The sequence below is a fragment of the Globicephala melas genome, chromosome X (genome assembly GCF_963455315.2).
Source record: "Globicephala melas chromosome X, mGloMel1.2, whole genome shotgun sequence".
Classification (NCBI taxonomy): Eukaryota; Metazoa; Chordata; class Mammalia; order Artiodactyla; family Delphinidae; genus Globicephala; species Globicephala melas.
This window is the reverse complement of record NC_083335.1, coordinates 106,168,787-106,187,761: the sequence shown is the minus strand read 5'-3', so window position 1 is coordinate 106,187,761 and position 18,975 is coordinate 106,168,787. Positions and strand designations below refer to the sequence as shown.

Sequence of the window (18,975 nt, the reverse complement as noted above, 5' to 3'; positions counted from 1 at the left end):
TAATAAACTGTACATTTGTAATCTTTGCCATTTGGGGTTCTGTGAGTCTTCTTCAGCAATTGAACCCTGTTTAAGTGTCACTGTTAGGGCAGCACATATTCAATTTTTGTAAGTGTTCCATGGGCACTAGGAAAAAAGATGTATTGTTTGGTATACATGTTTCTTTCCACTAAGCTATTAAATAAGACTTACTGTTATTATTAAGGCTCTATCCTTCATATTTTAGTTTTATACATTTCCAAGCCATTTCATTGAGTTTTTGGTCTCAAATTCTACTAATTCAAGTATCTTGATCTTGGTTTCCCTTCATTTGTATCTGTTTTGCATATTTTTCCAATTCTCTTTTTGTGCCATTGTGTGATTCTTTTAAATAACATAGAAATGATTTTTTAAAATCCAGTCTGGGAAATTTTATTTTTAAATATGGGAGCAGATTGCATTTATATTTATCATTATCGCTAATACATTTAGTTTATTATGTTTCATCTTTTTCTAAGCTATTTTTAATGGGCTTTTTTGCCGTTTCCTTTGGTTTATGATTTTTCTCTTATGAGTATATCCTTTGCTTTAACTTCTTCATGCTTTGGAAGGCATATATACTCCTTTTAGGACTAGTAAATATGACCTTTAAGTATTCTGTGGATCTGGGGAAGGACACATACAAGGTGTTTTGATAGCAATAAAACTATCAGAGACTACTAGATCATGTCAAAAGGATTCAGGAGCCAACTTCAAGTTCCCTCTAGCTAAAGTGGGGATAATTTTAGCATCAATAAAGATAATTGCAGTGGTGTGAAACACATCAAATATGTTTGAATCCATGAGTTCATATTACCAAAAAACCTTTACTGTTTACCTTTTTAAAAAAACTTACAGTTTTTTTTTAAAAGAGATGTTTCTGGCCCCAGCTGTATTTGGAAAACTGCTAAATAAAATATTCAAGCAGAACAACAATTTTTTAAAAAAGCAGTCTGTGGCCTGTATTTCTTAAATTATCAGAATTTTTTAAATGAAATAGTAATCTTTTAGTTTCTCCTGATTCAGCCAAGTTGAGCTCACTATTACTTTCCTCCCTCTACGTTAATAAAATCTTACATTTAGATGCAGATTAATCATTTAGACTTTTAAAAATTTTGTCGTTTTTACACGATTTTGTAATTTTTTTTTTTTTTTTTTGCGGTACACGGGCCTCTCACTGCTGCGGCCTGTCCCGTTGCGGCTCAGCGGCCATGGCTCATGGGCCCAGCCGCTCCGCGGCATGTGGGATCCTCCCAGACTGGGGCACGAACCCACGTCCCCTGCATCGGCAGGCGGACTCTCAACCACTGCGCCACCAGGGAAGCCCACAATTTTGTAATTTTTTTGAACTCTCTCTTTACTCTCGTTATTGTGGCATATATTTTTATTAAATTTTTTTTTCAACAAGTATGTGTTGGGACTTCCCTGGTGGTCCAGTGGTTAAGACTCCCCACTTCCAATGCAGAGGGCGTAGGTTCAGTCCCTGGTTGGGGAACTAAGATCCCACATGCCACGCAGCATGGCCAAAACAAATATAATAAAATAAAAAGTGTGTGTTGATGATATGCTTTTGAACCCTGACAGTGTGGAAGAGCGGTTCCCAGCATGGGCTTAGAAGATCAGATTGCCTAGGCACCATCCTGGCTCTTAGATAAGGTACTCAATCTCTCTAGGCTTCAGTTTCCTCATCTGTAAAATGAGGATAATAAGAATTTCTGTCTTACAGGGTTGCCCATGGAGTGCATGAGTCAATATATATAAAGCACTTAGAACAGTGCCTGTCACACAGGGTGTGGTTTTCTTTTTTTTTTTTGGGCCGCCCCGCGTGGCATGCGGACCAGGGATCAAACCTCTGCCCCCTGCAGTGGAAGCATGGACTTAACCACTGGACCACTGGGGAAGTCCACACAGGGTGTGTTTAATATCTGCTCCGTATTATTGTGAAAGACAATTTGGCAGAGCACGCAAATCTTCGGTTACAATCTTTTTCTCCACAAAGTCTAGCTGTTGCTCCATTTTCTTCTGAAAGCTGAGGTTGCAGAGAAGCCTGAAACCAAACTGGTCTTGTTGCCTTATAGCAGAGTGGTTAAGAGCCCTGGTCAGACTGCCTCGGTTTGTGTCCTGGCTCTTCAACTCACCCGGGATGTGCGACCTTGGGCAAGTTACTCGACCTCTCTAATCCTTTCTGTCGTCATCTGTAAAGTGGGGCAGCTCCTAGACCTCCCTGTCGTGGACCCTTTGCATTTGTTAGCCAAACCATCCTTCCTCTCTTTTATTTGTCTATTTTTTTCTCACTCTAATCTGTTAGTTCTGGGACTTCTAATCACAGTGTCCTCAGCCCCTGGCCAAGTATCTTCCTCCCTCCTCTTGGCCACCGCGGTGGATCCAAGGGCAAGCCCAGAACATAAAGACAACCGGTGTTCTTCCGTGGTGAAATCAGAAGAGGGACCCTGCCTTTCTTCCGGGGTAACTGAGCTGGGACAACGTGAGCCCGGAGCTGCGTGTGCCGCTCTGGGGGAAGCCTGCCTGCTCCCACGCGGAGTGAGAGAGCTGAGGCAGCTGGAGAGCACAGGGATCCTGACAAGATCGTCCGAGTTTCTGAATCCAGTCCACTTAAAGGCCAGTACCGCCACTTTACTGGAATGCTCTGAGGGTTCAGTGAGAGCGTTCACGGAAAGCACCAAGTGGCGTGTGGAACTCAAGGTAAGCCCTCAATTAATGATGACTTGTTTTCTCCTGCCGTAACGATCACAGGGTGTCTTCCCCTTGTTAAAAGTTGTTGCCAAATGTGCCTGTGTGTAGGTAGTTCATCTTCCCTGAAGTGTGGCAAGTTCTTGCGGTCTGCAGATACAGGTCTTCCTCAAGCTTAGGAAGACCATTTTCTCGAAGATCTTTCATTGCGTGTCTTGGCTGGGAACAGCGAGTACCTGGGTGCTGGCGCTCCCTCTCTGTTCTCCGTATCGATCGATCATCTCTCTCGTCGTTTTCTCCTCCACCTCTGCCTGATGAGTTCCTGGGGGCGTGCACGTGGGTGACAGTGTTAATCCCAAGAGCGCTTGACTCCTTCCTTGTTCTACCCCCAACCCTCCTGGGCCACAGAAGGCCTGGGAGGACGAAGCCCCTGGCTGCCATGAGGCAGCCCCTTTATCCGGAGGGGTCCCCGGGGAGATGGGCTTCGGCCATTTCCCGGGCCAGGGCTTCTCTGTCTTTCTAGCAGCAGTGCTGGCAGGTACCTGCCATACACGACTTCTCAGTGACAGACTTCAGGCAGAGTCGGCGGAGGAGCGGCAGCTCTGCAGGATCCCACAGACCACTGCTGCACAGGCCTAGCCTGGGCGCTCAGAGGAAATGCAGAATCTCAGGCCCCATTCAGGACCCACTGCATCACAAGGAGGTTTCTCACAACATCCCCAGGCGATTTGGTGCCCATTAACCTTTGAGAAGCTCTGCTCCAGAGCACAGGCCACTTTAACCCTTTTGTTCATGATCCTTTTGTTTTTGTTTTTTTGGTCTACTCACAAAGTCATTCTTTACAGCAAGAACCTTCCGGGACTTTATCACCAGACCAGATCACATCATGTTCTCTTTATTGCTTACTTCATCTTCATGTGAATTTTCCCTTAATGTAATGTTATTATCATAAAGTGGGGGCTCCAGTGCCAGGGACTAGGAGTCTTATATGCACGGTCCACACTTCACTGAAACTTTAACTTTACTAGGTCAGATTCCTGCTGTGTCCTTGGCTCGCCTCACCTTGCCATAGTTGTGTCAGCAGCTTCTGTTTTGTTCTTCACTCCATAAGAGCTCAATGATTTGAAATACTTTCTCCTGGAGTTTAGAAACTAATTTGTTTCCACTCACTAACCCTGATATATTTTCTTTCTCCAGTACTGGGTCAATATTGCCCACCCAACAGTAACAAAATATTAATGGCTAACATTGGTTACCACACACTGTAGACATGGTTAATCTCATTGTAACTCCATCAGGTAGGTTCAAATATTCCCATTTTTTGGATGAGTTGGAATTGGGATCTTTCTCTCTCTCTTTAGGATGCTTCCATTCTCATGACAAAATATTATGTGTACTATAATGGGTATATAGAAATTCAATATACAATTTTGTCTACTTTTGTGTACCTTTGCATATTTCCATCAGGAAAAGGTATGTAAAAGCAAAATAAATAAGTACTGTCTGTAATAGTGGATGACTGTCCAGTGTATCTCTCCAGCTCCGACCTCTCTTCTAAACTTCATCTAGATTTATATCTAGGGACTTTTTTGACCTTTACACTTGTGAACACCTCACAAGCATTTGAGACCTGATGGGACTGAACCTGCACTCCCGCTACTTCCTCCCCAAATCGCTCTTCTACCCATCCTTCCCATTGTAATTTATGGCATCATCAAATGTCCTGTACTCAAGATGGTTCCCTCTCCAGCACCTCTTGTACCCAACCCATCACCAAGTTCTGCCGGTTGTAACCTCCAGAGGATGTCCTAACCATTCGCTTCTCTGTCTGCAGTGTCAGCCACCACTGTTTTCCAAGTCATCATCACCCTTCACACTTCCCTGACCCACTCAGTGAGAGTCCCAACTCCATCCTTATTGCCATCTGGGGACCAGACGACCCTTTAAAATATAAATCACATCGGCCACTTATTCAGAACCCTTCAATGACTTTCCATTTCCCTTAGAATAAAATACAAACTCCTCACCCAGCCTTAGGTGGCCTTGTGTGATCTGGCCCTAGTACCTCTCCCATCACATCTTGCACCACATTTCCCACCTTCCTCTCCTCAGTCCTCTTTTAGTCTCTCTGCTGCCCCACCTGCTTTTTTGTTGCAGAGCTACACACCCCTGCCCACTCTCTATTTTTCGATCTTCTCTTACTCATCCTTTATATCTCCAGCTATATATTCCTTCTTTAGAGAGACCTTTCCTAACCACCCAATCAGAACTGGCTTCTCCTGAGTAATCTTTATAGTGCCAATTGTGGCAGCCATCACAATTTGCAATTACATGTTAATTTGTGTTTAAGGGTTTAATGGCTGCCTCTCGTACTCTGAAGATAGAGAATATGAAAGCCTTTAGATCCTAGCACCTAGCACAGTGACTGGCACGTAGTAGGTGTTCATGAAGCATGTGGTGAAGAACTGAATCTCCTTGTCATTGTCTTCTGCACTCTGGGAAAGCATCTCAAAGATGTCTTTCACATGAGCAGGTGAATTTTCTACCACATCCTTTCTATTCTTTACTGACTTCATATGGATTTTAATTCTCTTGTTGCCTTTGGAATTTTCTTAGTCTTTGAGTCAACTACCTTTTCGTCTTTTACTCTTCATCTTCCTGTGACCTTTTGCTCCTCACGCACAGAGGTTATGATTACTTGCAATCTTTTGAAGATGCCAAGTAGTGTGACTTCTTTCTTCAGGACCTGAAAGCAAATAATTTTCCACAAATATTTCCTTTCTCCGAGTCTTCCAACTACTTATTTTATCCCATAGTCTTTGTTTGTAAACCCCAACTTGTTTTTTCACCCAACTTGTTTTTTCACTTAAGTCATACACAAATAAGGGAAGACCCTTCCAGACTCAGTGTGTCAACAGAATGCATGGGTTGCCTTTAGTCTCAACTTCTGTTTGGGTAGCAGTCCCATCCCTTTGATACATCTGTAGTTGGAAAGTGGGTGAGTTGATGAGCACAGCTTCCAGTCCACATTTCAGCTTCTAATAGGCTTTCTCTCATTGCACCTGTTGAATTCTGGTGGTTATTGCCCTCCTCTCATTGTCTCCTTCTCTGGTACTGGAAGCCAGTGGCAGTAAGTGAAACTGTTCTTCCTATATCTGTGGTCGCCTACACTGAGTAATGGGGGAGGATATGCTTTACACCACGGCCACTTGGTCCTTACTTTCTGCCTAGTTGATTGCTGAGCTTGTTCTGTCTCAATGTGAAAATGTAAAAAGACAGTTGGGTAGACTGAGGGGTGGGGATGGGGGCTGGAGGGGTCAGAGGGCGCTGGTGGGGGTGACGGGTTTCAAGGCAAGGGGCAAAACTCAGGAACAAAACTGCCTCACTTACAGTGTAGCTCTTTGGAATCAAGAGAATTGAATGCCCAGTTCTCTGGCTAGTAAAGGCCCGAATCTCTGAATCAGGACACAGTTGGTGGAGCAATAACAATATACCTTAAAAAAATATATTTCTCCACTTGCTCTCTTTCATGAAGGGAAGCCTGAGTATTCCATAATGTGAAGTATGGATCTATTTTTCTCAGTCTCTCTCCATCTGCCTTAAAATTATTTTCAGGGCTGCTCACAATTTTATATTATGTTGCCTGTCAATCTTTCATTATTTTAATGGGTTTTTATTCTTTTCTGTAAGGTCATGGGATATTAGTGAAAAGTTGTGAGGAGTTTCACTGGAGGACTGTAATATCCAATTTTTCTCTTATCCGCTTTCAACAAAGAACTCTGCAGATCCACAGAATATTCATGAATATGATTTTTTTTTTCTTAACATCTGCTCCCATAGCTCTGTCAGTGAGGAATTCATCATTCCCAAAGCATTCCATATGCTTTTCCACTCTGCATTTACCCATGCAATTTCCCCTGGCACAAATCCTCTTCATTTTTTGGCCTCTAGCAATTCAAGAACAGGATGTTTCGATCCTCCTCTTCTTTTGAGCCGAGGACACTGTGACTCCATGTTTGTGAGTACAAACATTCTAATCAGAATCATGCCGACATTGATGAAATTTAATGAAGAACATATTTTCCTGAGCAAACTCAAATCAATTTAATTCCTTGATATCATTTTTCTGTATAATGCAGGTAAAATGTTTCTAGTATATATTTAAATTTATTTGCTTTTATTTTACTGAAATTATTTTCATCTGGAAAATTCTTGTTCATAAAAATGTCACCATGGAGACCTCTTTTAAAATTTGTCCCAATAGGGCTTCCCTGGCGGCGCAGTGGTTGAGAGTCCGCCTGCTGATGCAGGGGACACAGGTTTGTGCCCCGGTCCGGGAAGATTCCACATGCCGCGGAGCGGCTGGGCCCGTGAGCCATGGCCGCTGAGCCTGCGCGTCCGGAGCCTGTGCTCCGCGACGGGAGAGGCCACAACAGTGAGAGGCCCGCGTACCAAAAAAAAAAAAAAAAAAAAAAAAATTTGTCCCAATAAAAAAATTTAACCTCTTACAAGTGAGTTTACTTTTATGGCAATTTTGTCTACCTGGGAGTAACCCTGAGCCAATGACGGACAGCAGTTGGATGATAAATATCCTAGCTTCCTTGTCCTCTGGTGAGATGACTCAGGTGAGCTCTACACAGTTTTTCCCAGTACCCCGGGGAAGGGGGTGGGATTGACCCCCAGTCACCCCCAGTGAAAAACTGCTTGCTGATATACCCTTTACTGGCTCATCCCCAGCCCTTTCTTATTTACCACCTCCCTACTGATGCTTTCTGGAATGACCTCTTAGATCATTCTAATACTCTCATTCTAGTCTCAGATGGAGTCAGCTTCCAGGGAGTCCAACCTAAGATTACAAATATAATTGTATAAAGTTTTTGCCATTGTCAGTTATATTGTGTTGATTATTTTTATGGAGTCTAAATTTTCCATGGTTGGTGTTTTAATTCCCAGCGATAAAAAAATTTTTAATGAGTTAAAATAAATGAGCCCCTAAATAAAAATGAGCCATTTTTTCATCTTAACAAATTTTACTAGGAGCTATTCTATGTTGATTATTTCTACCAGAACTAGAATCCACTTGAATAGAAAACTGATAGATTGGATCTGGGTGCATGCCTGGGTCAGAACCTCCTGCCTCATGTGACATCCTGTGCTTTTTTGCACATCCTTTCTTAAAAAGCCTTTTTCATATTCTCCACCTAGAGAAATCCAACTTAATCTCCACGACCAAGTAGAAATGCCAATTCCTCCATGAACCTTTTACTGATTCTCATCAATAGTAACTATAACTCTGAGCTCCCACAGCATTCCTGTTTTTCCTTCTACTTGGCACCCTGTCTTAAGTGATTTTTAGGTGTTTCTGTTTCCTCATTAGACTGAGAGCAAAGTAGGTCTTTTCTTTCACTCCCACTAGCACCCACATAGCAGGTATTCAATAAGAGTTTGAATGTATGTTTTCATTACAGAAGATGGAACCCTACAAAGAAAATTCTCATAATCCAGATCTAAGGAGAATGCTGTTTAGGGTTTCTTTTGAATCTGTAATGTATAACATGCTTTTCTCAGTATTTCGTCTCTCAAATCTATTTGATTCTTAATCATTTTGTTACATTAGTATATTTTCCATCCCTTTGTTTTCTCTAAATTGTTTTATTTGCTTTCCATATTTAATGAAATGTGATATGATTTTTAATAATTGCCAATAATTAAAGATACCTAGTCATCATTTGAAATACTATACTGAAGAGTGATAAAGCATAGTTGATGAAGAATCCTTCAAAATCCATAATAAAACACCAAAATATCATTGAAAAATGCATAAATGACATGAACAGGAATTCACAGAACATATATGACAAATAGACATGTGAAAATTACTCAACACTCACTATAATCAAAGAAATAGTAATTAAAATACAATTTTCATCTATTAAATTGCTAATTTATTTATTTCTAAGTACAGGGTATGGTAATAGAGAAACTCAAATTCACTGCTGATGTGAGTTTAACATTGTACAACTTTCCTGGAGCTTAACCTAGCAATATTTGTCAGGGACTTCAGTTCATTTTTTTATTCCATCTTACAAAACTACATTTAGGAAACAATTGTAAGTCTGGAACATATCAAATGAAAGAAAATTTTTAAACGTAGTATAGGAACAAGAGGGGCATGGTTAGATAAATTATGGTACAGCCATATTATGTAACACTAAGCAATCACTACAAATATTTTCAACGAAATTTTAATGACTTGTGAAATTGTTTCTAATAAAATTTTATGTGGAATACAGGATACAAAACTAATCTCACTCATCTCCATAACACTCTGATCCCTGAGACAGCTTTCTATTGACTCCTTATTTTCCTAGGTATGAGTCACTTTCCTGTTTCTTAGCATGTCTCACAATTTTTCATTAGAAACATTTTAGATAATATATCGTAGCAACTCTGGATCCTGTGGGGTTGTTTTGCTGTTTTTTTGGTTTGTTGTTTGTTAGTTTAGTGACTTGCCTGGAGGAATTGTGGTGGCTATTCCCCGCCCCCCTCCCCCACCCATGTACAACCACTGATGTCTCAGCTCACTTTTTTTTTTTTTTTAACTCTTGTTTTTATTTTTAAACTGGGATGCCCAGGGATCACCGGAGTCATCATAGCTTTGTGGTCAGCCAATGATTGGTCAGAAGTTACACTTAAACACCTTGAGCCAGTAAAGCTTCTGCCCTTTGCTGAGCAATCTCTGTGTGTGGCCTGGGGAATGCATTCAAAGTCTGTGCAGTTTCCAAGTCTATTACAGCTTTTATTTTCTGTGCTTGCAAGGCCTCACATCCAGCCAGGGACAAGTAGCTTGCTAGGGCCCTCTTAGTTCTCCCCTTAGTTACACACAGACTTGTCCATAAGCACAGCTTCCTAGACCACCAGGGTTAAAGTAAATAGCTCATTCACAAGATCTCCTGGTCTGTCCACTAGTCTATTGCTAAACCCAATCACTATTGAGACCTCAGGCTAGCTGCAGTGTCGGCCACAGTGACACATGGAATTCTCCACACTCCATTCCAGAGAAAGGCTGACCCCTCCAATGGTCCTGGTAGAATTTCCATGCCACAGAGCTGGGGAACAAGGAGTTAGGATGAGAACAGCCCCAGGCTAAGACATCAGACTCCCACTGTCCTTACTGAGGTTCAGTACATTTTCTTGAATAAGTGCTTCTCAAGTTGTTGGATGCCTTTGGTCAATTTCCAGAGTCTTTACATTTTTTTTGACAAGTTTGTTCACTTTTATCATTTTTTTTTAGGGAGAGGATTTGCTGAGCTCCTTAGTTGGCCATTCTGGAAGTCCTGCTCCTTAAATCATACAAGTTGTACAAATTAATCACACAAACTTATCTTACTCCTGGGGGGAGAAGGTGGGACCTTCCTTGGGATGTGAAATCCCCAGGGTAATGTTGCCTTGGCAAGATTTTCACTTCAAGCCTGGAAGCTAACTGGAGCTGCAGGAGTTAAGTCCTACTTTGTAAACCAGAGGGCCTGAATCAGTGGTCCTCTGTGCTTGTTTTCTTTCAGTTACTCCTTAGCCAGGTTTTTTCAAGAGCATTCATGGATCATATATATTCCATGAAAAAAAGAGCTCCGTGGTCAAATGTTTGATTTACACCTAGCTAAACAAAATCAAAGGAATTTACATAAGGACTTCTCAGAGGCTTTTAACATGCTAATGTTTGAGATTCTCTAAGAAAGAGAAATGATATGTAGGGTTTCCTCAGATTATCGTGACCACTGAACACTATCCCCCCCCCCACCCCAAGAGCATTTCAGGGGATTAATGATCTGCAAAACACCCTTTGGTCTTGTTTTATTTGACATTTTCAGCCTGGGTCAGAAATACTGGATATTAAGGGAAGAACTATCTGTTGACAACTGTGATAGCTGTATGCATCAACCTTTTAGACATAGGAGGGATGGTAGTGGAAACTGAATGGAGGGAAATTCCTCTGGGAGGTCAATTTTGGCGGACAATCTAGCTCTCTAATACAGCTGCCCCTCCTCACCAGCAGTACTTCACTGGTGATCTTCCAAGTTTCTGGGTTCTATTTTTATTAAGGCAGACTTATCATCTGCCAGACATTAAGTCAGACTCTTGGAAAATAAAAAGACAGCATCTGTCCTCAATGAGTACAGTTAAAGGTAAGGTAAAGAAGACATTTATAATCAAGTTTTAGAGGAGGTGGGGTCTAGGTATCCACAAGGTGCTATGGTAAGACCAAGGGGACATTTAAAAAAGATGACAAAGGCCATGATGCCCAGGCTGGTTCTTGAAGGCCAAGAAAGGGTTAGCCAGGAAAAGAAGAGGGAAAGATCATGTGTGAAGGCAGAGAGGCTGGAGAGAACATGGCATATTCAGGGAACTCCCAGCAGCTTGCATAGCTAGAGAATAGGGCACAAGAGAGACTGAACAGGTATGAACGGCATGCTAGGGAGTCTGAATCTTATTCTCACGGTGAAGGGGGATTACTAAAGGCTGTTGAATCTCAGGATCAGGTTTACCTTTTGAAATTTCACTCTGGAAGCAGTGTAGAAAATGGATTGTGGAGGTAGAAGATCAGAGAGAAAGCTCCAGGAGGCCAGCATGGATGGCAAGGTGAGGGCAGTTGAGAGTTTAAAGTGATAGGAGTGGGTGAAGACGTTGGGGTGAAGTGGGAGAAAGGCAAAGGTAGCGCCACATAATAATACATGGAATACAGGACAAGGGGCAGGTCTGGGGGGGAGAAGATAATGTATTGAGGTTTGCACTTGTCCAGTTTGAGATTCCAATAAAACATGTGAGAGATGTTCAGAAGATGGTTGGAACTCTGGGTTGAGAAATAGATTTAACAGGTATCAGAATAAAAGTGGTAGGTGGAGCCATAGATGTGGGTGAAACTGGACAGGGAATGTATAGACTGAGAAAAAAGCAGAGACAAAAACCCTGAGGAACTATATTATCTCCCTCTTCCAAATGCCTACAGAATCTTTTTGTAACTCATATAGCAATAAACATTTAGCCCAGTGCCTATTATGTACAAAAAGTATCATGCTAGATATGAGGGTACAAAGAGGAATAAAAGAAGGTCCCTTCATCCAAGGAGACTATGATCTAATTGTGGAAGGAATTACACCCAACTAGTATGCAAAATGAAATGAAATAAGAGCTATAAATGTGTTGAGCATAGAAGAGGCAGTTAATTCAATGGAAGAGATAAAACAGGTTTCAGGAGGGGAGGAGCGCATTTGAGTTGGGCTTTGCAAAATAAGTGGACTTTGCAAGCAGGGAAGGGGAAACAAGGCAAGCGATTTGAAGCTGGAAATTAGCAAAGATCACAACAGAATAGAGTGCGGGAAGTGACAGAAAGAGGCGGGAAAGGTGGCTTGAGGCCAGGATCCAGGGAATCCTGTCCATGTTTCTCAGGAGTCCGTTTTAAAGAAGGCATACATGTGCCTAAATATATCCAAGTGCTTGTGTTGTAGCAGATTCATTTCTACCAGATTCCCTAATTTCAGAAATGCCTTTAAGAACAATGAATCAAAAATGCTAAGGAAATCTAAAAATCACCAAACTAAGGCTTGAGGGCTTATAAATGCTTTTTCTCAGTTCTCTATTTCCATTCTGCAAAACTCTGTTAGTGGAACTTTAATTACTTGGCTTCACTATAAAATTTCCATTGCATGTAAGTGTAAATAATTTCACTCAAATGCTCTCATTTCAATCTGTGGCTGAAAGCATCGGTAGAAATTACATTTTTGTGGCACTTCCTTGGCACATTGAAGGAAAACAAAATGTATACTGTTAATCAAGTCATGAGTGACTTTGAAAGTGATAGATTATATCAAGATAGAAAATAATAAGAGATGAAGTATATTTTAAAGATTAAAAATATTTTATTTAAACTTTTCTTCATAAACACTTTTAACATTTTTTTTCAATTTAAAAACAGAATGGATAGCATAAACATGTTTTGAATAGATTATATTCACGGCTTGGGAAAAATTACCTGACAAAAATGTAAAGGCTTCCAAAACAGGTATAAAAGGCAAACCTTAAATTATTCTAAGATTTTTAAATCGGCCCTAGGATTATTTGACTACTGGCCCAAAATGTACCTAAAGGTCAAAATATTTTTTCTATAGACAAAATATGCCCAAGGGGTATAGGGCATATACAAGTTAGATAGAAAATAACCTCTCTGATCACCTCACTGGAACATTCCTTCAGAAAGCAAACACCTAATCCTTACTGATATACTGATTAATAAGGTTTTTAATGTAGTTGTTCCCAAAGATGTAAAAAGAAAATCTAAGAACATTAAGGAGGAACAAACAAAGCTGACAGCATTCTCTCAATGTTACTCGTGTAATATTGAAGTTATACTGGTATACTGAAAGGAAACGACTTCCATGAGTTTACCTATTCCAGTCTATGTCTATTGAATATTTGACTTTATAAACTCTTGATAAACTAATTTTTCAGGACTTTCATTTTTAAGATAAATCTCTTTTTAGAAGATATTTATCCCCAAACCAACTCTAATCTGATAGAATGTATGATCCCTAAAAATGTTCAGAGTACAAAAAAAAATAAAAAATGTATAATAGGCAAACAGGAAAAATGGCACGAGCAGTTTTACTGCCATATAGCCCTCATTTATATCTAATTTACACTATTATCTATGTTGTGTTTTACTTCAGTCTAAAATTTTAAATTACGTATTCTCAAAAGAGCTAGTCTTTTCTGAGAGATAGCTTATAAACTGAAATAACAATTTATATTATAAACTGAAATGTTATGACCTACAACCACATATACATATATAAAAATAGTCCCACTGAACGTCTGACATGTTTAGATAATGCAGCTCAAATAATTTGTTATAAAATACTTTAAAGCTTAGTTTCATGTAATTAAGACAAAACCATTTTTACCACTTCTCCCCACACAAATGTGTGTCCTTTACTATGACTCGAGCAGGCTTCCCAGAATGAGGTGTCCAAAGGTGCTGCTTTAGGAAAGATAAGTGAAGGGCTCAGTCGATATTTCACAAATTATAGTAACACTCACACAGAGTAACGAGGACACAGAGAAAGCTGTCTCAAGAAAAGCTAATAATTCTATTAATTAAGCTTTACTTTTTAAAAACCAGTAGTATTTCTTCCAATACAAAACCTTCAACGTGAGAATCTTGAATTTTATGAAAAGGTTGTAGTGCAAGGATTTTCTTTAAGCAGATTAAAATAAAAACTTAGAAGGTCAAAGACATGGAAGAGAACAAACGTTTCTAATTAAGATGCAATTAACAAAAATCAGCTATTTTTGTAAAGTCTGGCATTTAAAATGTAAAGTGAAAATTAACACACAAAGATCACAGCAATTACACTGTATAGTTTTAAATCTTACTGAATTTTAAAAAAACTATTTTGAGCACATATAATGTATATAAACAAAAATGGTTCCAAATGAAGCACACAAAAAATAAACTTGAAAAAAATTCTATGAAAAAATTTTCCATAGTATAACAAAAATAAATCTCTTTCAGCAATTAAACCATAATTTTAAAAGGGAATGTAAGTTAATCATGGATTTAAAATAAGCTAAATTAGCACTACATATAAACAGAAGAGTTTTCTCATACATTCAGAACCCAAGCAATAACAACTATTCTTAAAGCTCAAAACTGATTACAGCTGACATCAGGTCAGACATGACTTACGTGTGAAGCTTAACCCAGAGTTAGTTCAAGTTAAAAGATTTCACAAATTTTCCAAAACATGAACTTTGATCTTGGCCTTGTGTTTTTACAATGAAGACCAAGAATATTCAATTGTTTGCCCAGATCTTACTTTAACTAGGACTACGAAGTCATATCTAAGCAATTAAAGAGAACCACCACTGGAGTGTAAAAGCCTGATGGGGTTCCCTGTCTCGGTCTTTTCCAGCAAAAGACAACAATGAGGAAAATAATGAAGACGTTACTGTTATTTTCTTTAAAGCAAGACGGCACACATATAAAACACTAAGCCAACTAATATATTAGAAAAAGAATTAAACGGCTAATCTAACTCCTAGTTTTCAAAAGTAAAATGACTAAAAATGATTTTTAAGATGTAGAAAAAGGCTTTTACCCATATTACCATGGGAAACAGGATACTGAATTTCATTTTTAGAAACTGAAAGTAAATGATAGGACCACTTAATAAAAATTTAAGTCTCATATACAAAAGAATATTAAGTTGATTTCTAAAGCCAATCCCAATGTTTCGCTTTTTAAAAAACTACTTATGTACCTGACTGTTTCTAGCCTCCAGTTGTAGAGTTTTAAAATCAGGTTTTTTTCATAGTTGTCTATTTTAATTGCAAAAATGAAACAAGTCTTCACATTTCCATGATTTCACTCTTCCATTTTATATTCAGTGGCGGCAGCAGCAAAAAAAAAAAAGTGAAACTAGAAAATTTACACAACAGCCATATAGAAGGCATTGCAATATTGCACCAATATCCTAAGATCTGGCAAGTTTTGCCAGTGTAGATCTAGTCTGTATCATATATAGAGTCTACTCAGAAGAAAATGGCATCAGTTTGAATGATCCACTCCCTGGTTATTCTTGCTTAATTTTGACAACTATATGCTTTTTCTTCGAGTTTAAAGAGTTGAAAGGTGCGGCTAATCCTAAAACACTTACTATAAATGCTTTTAAACAGTTATTCTTGATCCATTCTGAACTTTGAGGTTACTATCTTTCATGCTAGTAGCTTTCAGTAAATAAAACAAAAGCTGAGGGCTTACATCCCCAGTGCCACTAAATATTTTGTACTAAATAAACAAGTAGATATGACCAGTTAAGATTATAATTCTATTCCTTACCTCTAAGTCAAAACTGAGCTCAAATTTTCCACAAGTTGCTACTTTCCATTCAATAACAGATGCAGCAGCCTTATTGAATGTAAAGAATGGGAGTTGCACTTACTTTTAAGGGGCCTTTATTTAGGACTCTGGTATTACCTAAATTCTCTTTAAAAGTGCTTGCACGCTGCAGGGCCAGGGCTTGTCATATACCACTCCGATTCTCACTAAAAACAGGGTAACATTAAACAGACTGCAAAGAAAAACATTTTCAAAAAGAAGACATACATCGATAAGCAACACTAACGTTTACTTTTGAAAATAAAACATAAAATGTTAGTTTTCATAAAACCATACATGTTTCAGGAATATAAGGAGTTTGAATATTACTGAATCAGTATGGACTGAAGATAGGCTACTCTGATACCAAACGAGGACTCCAGTTCTTTTAACTTTCTAAAAATGTTAATACATGAAAAGACGTTACATCTAGAATACAACAAGTATGGCAAACCATGTGTGCAAGTGCACTAGCTTAAAAATATAGAATCCTAACCACGCATAAAAGGGGATGTGCCTTATATATTCATAAGATGTAAGCAAGTATGGATATGCTCTCACTAACACAATGCAGATAAGAGAAGGCAGCTTAGAAATAGTGTTCTGAATATAAAAAAGTTAAATTTGTAGAAAATTTATATTTTTGCATTTTCAGCAAAAAGCCATGCAAAAAGGTCAAGAGTTTTAAACTTAAAAAATAAAATCAAAAAGTCTAACAGACTGCAATACACCGAAATAAATGTTCAAAAAGATTTCAGATAGAGATAGGAACTGAAATTACATCCAGTGACACTTATCAGGTCTTCTCTTAGAAGATGCATGACTCCTACACTGACATTTGAAAGAAATGTTTAAAGCATAACATCAACTTCCCAGATAAGTGAATCGTTCTATTAAACTGCTTCTGGAAGTAGTTTCAAGAGCTAGTGCTTAGAATTGACTTATTGCATGAGTTTGAGGCCACTAAAAAGAAAAAACAGGATGCGAGAACAGAATGAAAACATTTTCATGTATTAGACCAATGGCTTTGATAGTAAAACTAGTGAGGTTCTTCTTTATGTGTTTTAATTAACTACTTTGTCTCAAACAAATTTTTTGTTTGGCTTTATTGAAGGGAGAAAGATGCCATTAGTTGCAACGTCTGACCTCGTCCAGTATATATTCTGGAAAATGCAGGTTGCATACTTGTAAACCATCCAGCTTGCAGGGCATCCGCGGGTACTCATCTTCCTTCCATTTGTTTTCATCCGGATCAAAAGTGAGAATAGAATCGCTGTAATGACCATTGTAGCAAAGGCCTCCAAGAACCATTATCTGTTTGTCCAGCACAGTCACACCATGGCCACTTCTACCAATTGGCATGGACGCCAAGATGGTCCACTGATCAGTCTCTGGGTTGTACACTTCTGTGGAAGGGCATCCCTGAGACTCAAAAGAGGCCCTCAAGATCACACAGACACCACCGAAGACATAAAGCTTGCCGTTGTAAGAAATCATCTTGTGAAAACATCTAGCGTAATTCATTTTGCTCTTATTCTCCCAACAGTTGGTAACTACTTGAGTTCTCCTGGTCCGCTGTTCTATGGTCCCTTCTTTACTGGGGTCAAACACGCACACTTGTTTGGAGGTGGAAGATGAGGTGATTCCACCAGTGATAAACAACTTGTTATTGAGCACTGTCCCCTCATGTCCATACTTGTTAACTGGATAAGGATCCACAAATTCCCATTTATCATTGGTGATATCATATCTCTCTGTTGAATAGAAAGTCTCATCTCTGGTTCTGCCTGCTACAGCGTAAATAAACTTTCCAATAACACCAACTGCAAATTCTGAACGTGGTACAGACATGTCTGCCATCCGGAGCCAAGAGTTTTGTCTCGGGTCATACCTGAACACTTTGGAAGAAGCATGGAATTCGCCATCTGGGCCCAGTTCTTCCCCACCCAACAAGAACACGAAGTTATTCACGATAGCAAGGCAGTCCGGACGCAGAGGTACTTGTGGGCCCTCCAGTTCCCACCAGACTCTTGGTTTCTTTAAGAGAAGTATTTTACTGTTAACCATGCTATGTCCAATCATGCCTCGGAATACTGTAGTTTGGGGTTTGGCAGAGCGGATGCGGCTTGATTTCATGTCCAACAGAGGCTGCTGGTGAACGTTCTGAAAGTAATTCAAGGCTTGGTCAACTTCATAGCGCAGCTGTCGGGAGTATCTATAAAATTCTGATGTCTTAACCTAAGAATACAAGTAAAAGAATTTAACAACAAAAACAAAAAACAAAACATCAATGGCAAACAAAATATCAAAGCCCACTAAGATGATTAGCTTATGATTTTAAGCTACTTTACTAAAACTGATTTCCTGTTAAGATCACATACTTTCTTTTTATTATTTTTTTTACAAAGCTTTTATCATATTTGTTTTTGTAATTTCTATTTGTACTAATTTATGCACATTCCCAATCTTTTTAAAAGTAAACAAGTTATTTTCCAGGCACAAGCTAAATTCCTCTAACAAAATGTATTAATCATCTAATATATGTCGGGCCCTGGGCTACAAGTGGTGGCTATACGAGGACAAGTAGAGGTTTCACAGTAGAGGAAATGTTGGCCTTGGTTTTCTTAACCACAAGGAACACTGTAAGAACACCCATGGCTGAATAATTTGGGGAATTAAGTTAGTGAGTTAGTAAAAATTTAAATACACACAAAATTCTCAGTTGGTTTTTGACATAAAAACTTGGTGTGATATCATTAACTCCTATAGTAATAATTCAGTTGACAAGAAAAGGTCAAACTTTTTCCTTTTTGTTTTTGGGGTTGGAACTACCTAATTATAATGACTGCTAACATCTTATGAAGCACTTGTAAGTATCATGCTAACTACTGTGGGGAGATGAAAAAAAAAAGTATAAGATGTGGTCCATTTCCTCAAAGAACTTAGAGTATATTTCAGGAAATGAAAACAAATACACATCTACCAGTTTTAAGTAAATGAGGCAATTGACAGTTAGGTATGAAGCTGTATAGCTCATCTGTGAGTGCTATGAACTTTAGATACAGAACATATCAAACTGGTCCAAAACATTCAAGGGATGTTTTGTGAAAGAGGTAGGAAGTTGGAAACCAAGCAGAAACAGCCTGTATCATAATGACAAGGGTGAGATAAGAGGGCTAGGATTTGGATGGTTACCATTTGGATCCTGTAGAGATAAAATCAACAGATTTTATACTTTTTCTCTTTATTGAAATTGTTCACTATTATTATTTGCTGATTTCTTTCACAGTTATTTTGCTAGGAGGAATTAGGTTGTATGTCCAATCATTGTGATC

General features: G+C 39.0%; 1 protein-coding gene across 1 annotated transcript in view; it reads right to left on the bottom strand.

The window, feature by feature from the left end:
• Positions 1-9,300: 9,300 nt before the first annotated feature.
• KLHL15 (kelch like family member 15) overlaps positions 9,301-18,975 on the bottom strand; it is a 35,782-nt gene continuing 26,107 nt past the window's right edge. Inside the window, exon 4 of the mRNA XM_060293084.1 lies at positions 9,301-17,878. Within this exon, the coding sequence (XP_060149067.1) occupies positions 16,769-17,878 (1,110 nt within the window). The 3' untranslated portion in view covers positions 9,301-16,768. The remainder of the gene's footprint in view (positions 17,879-18,975) is intronic.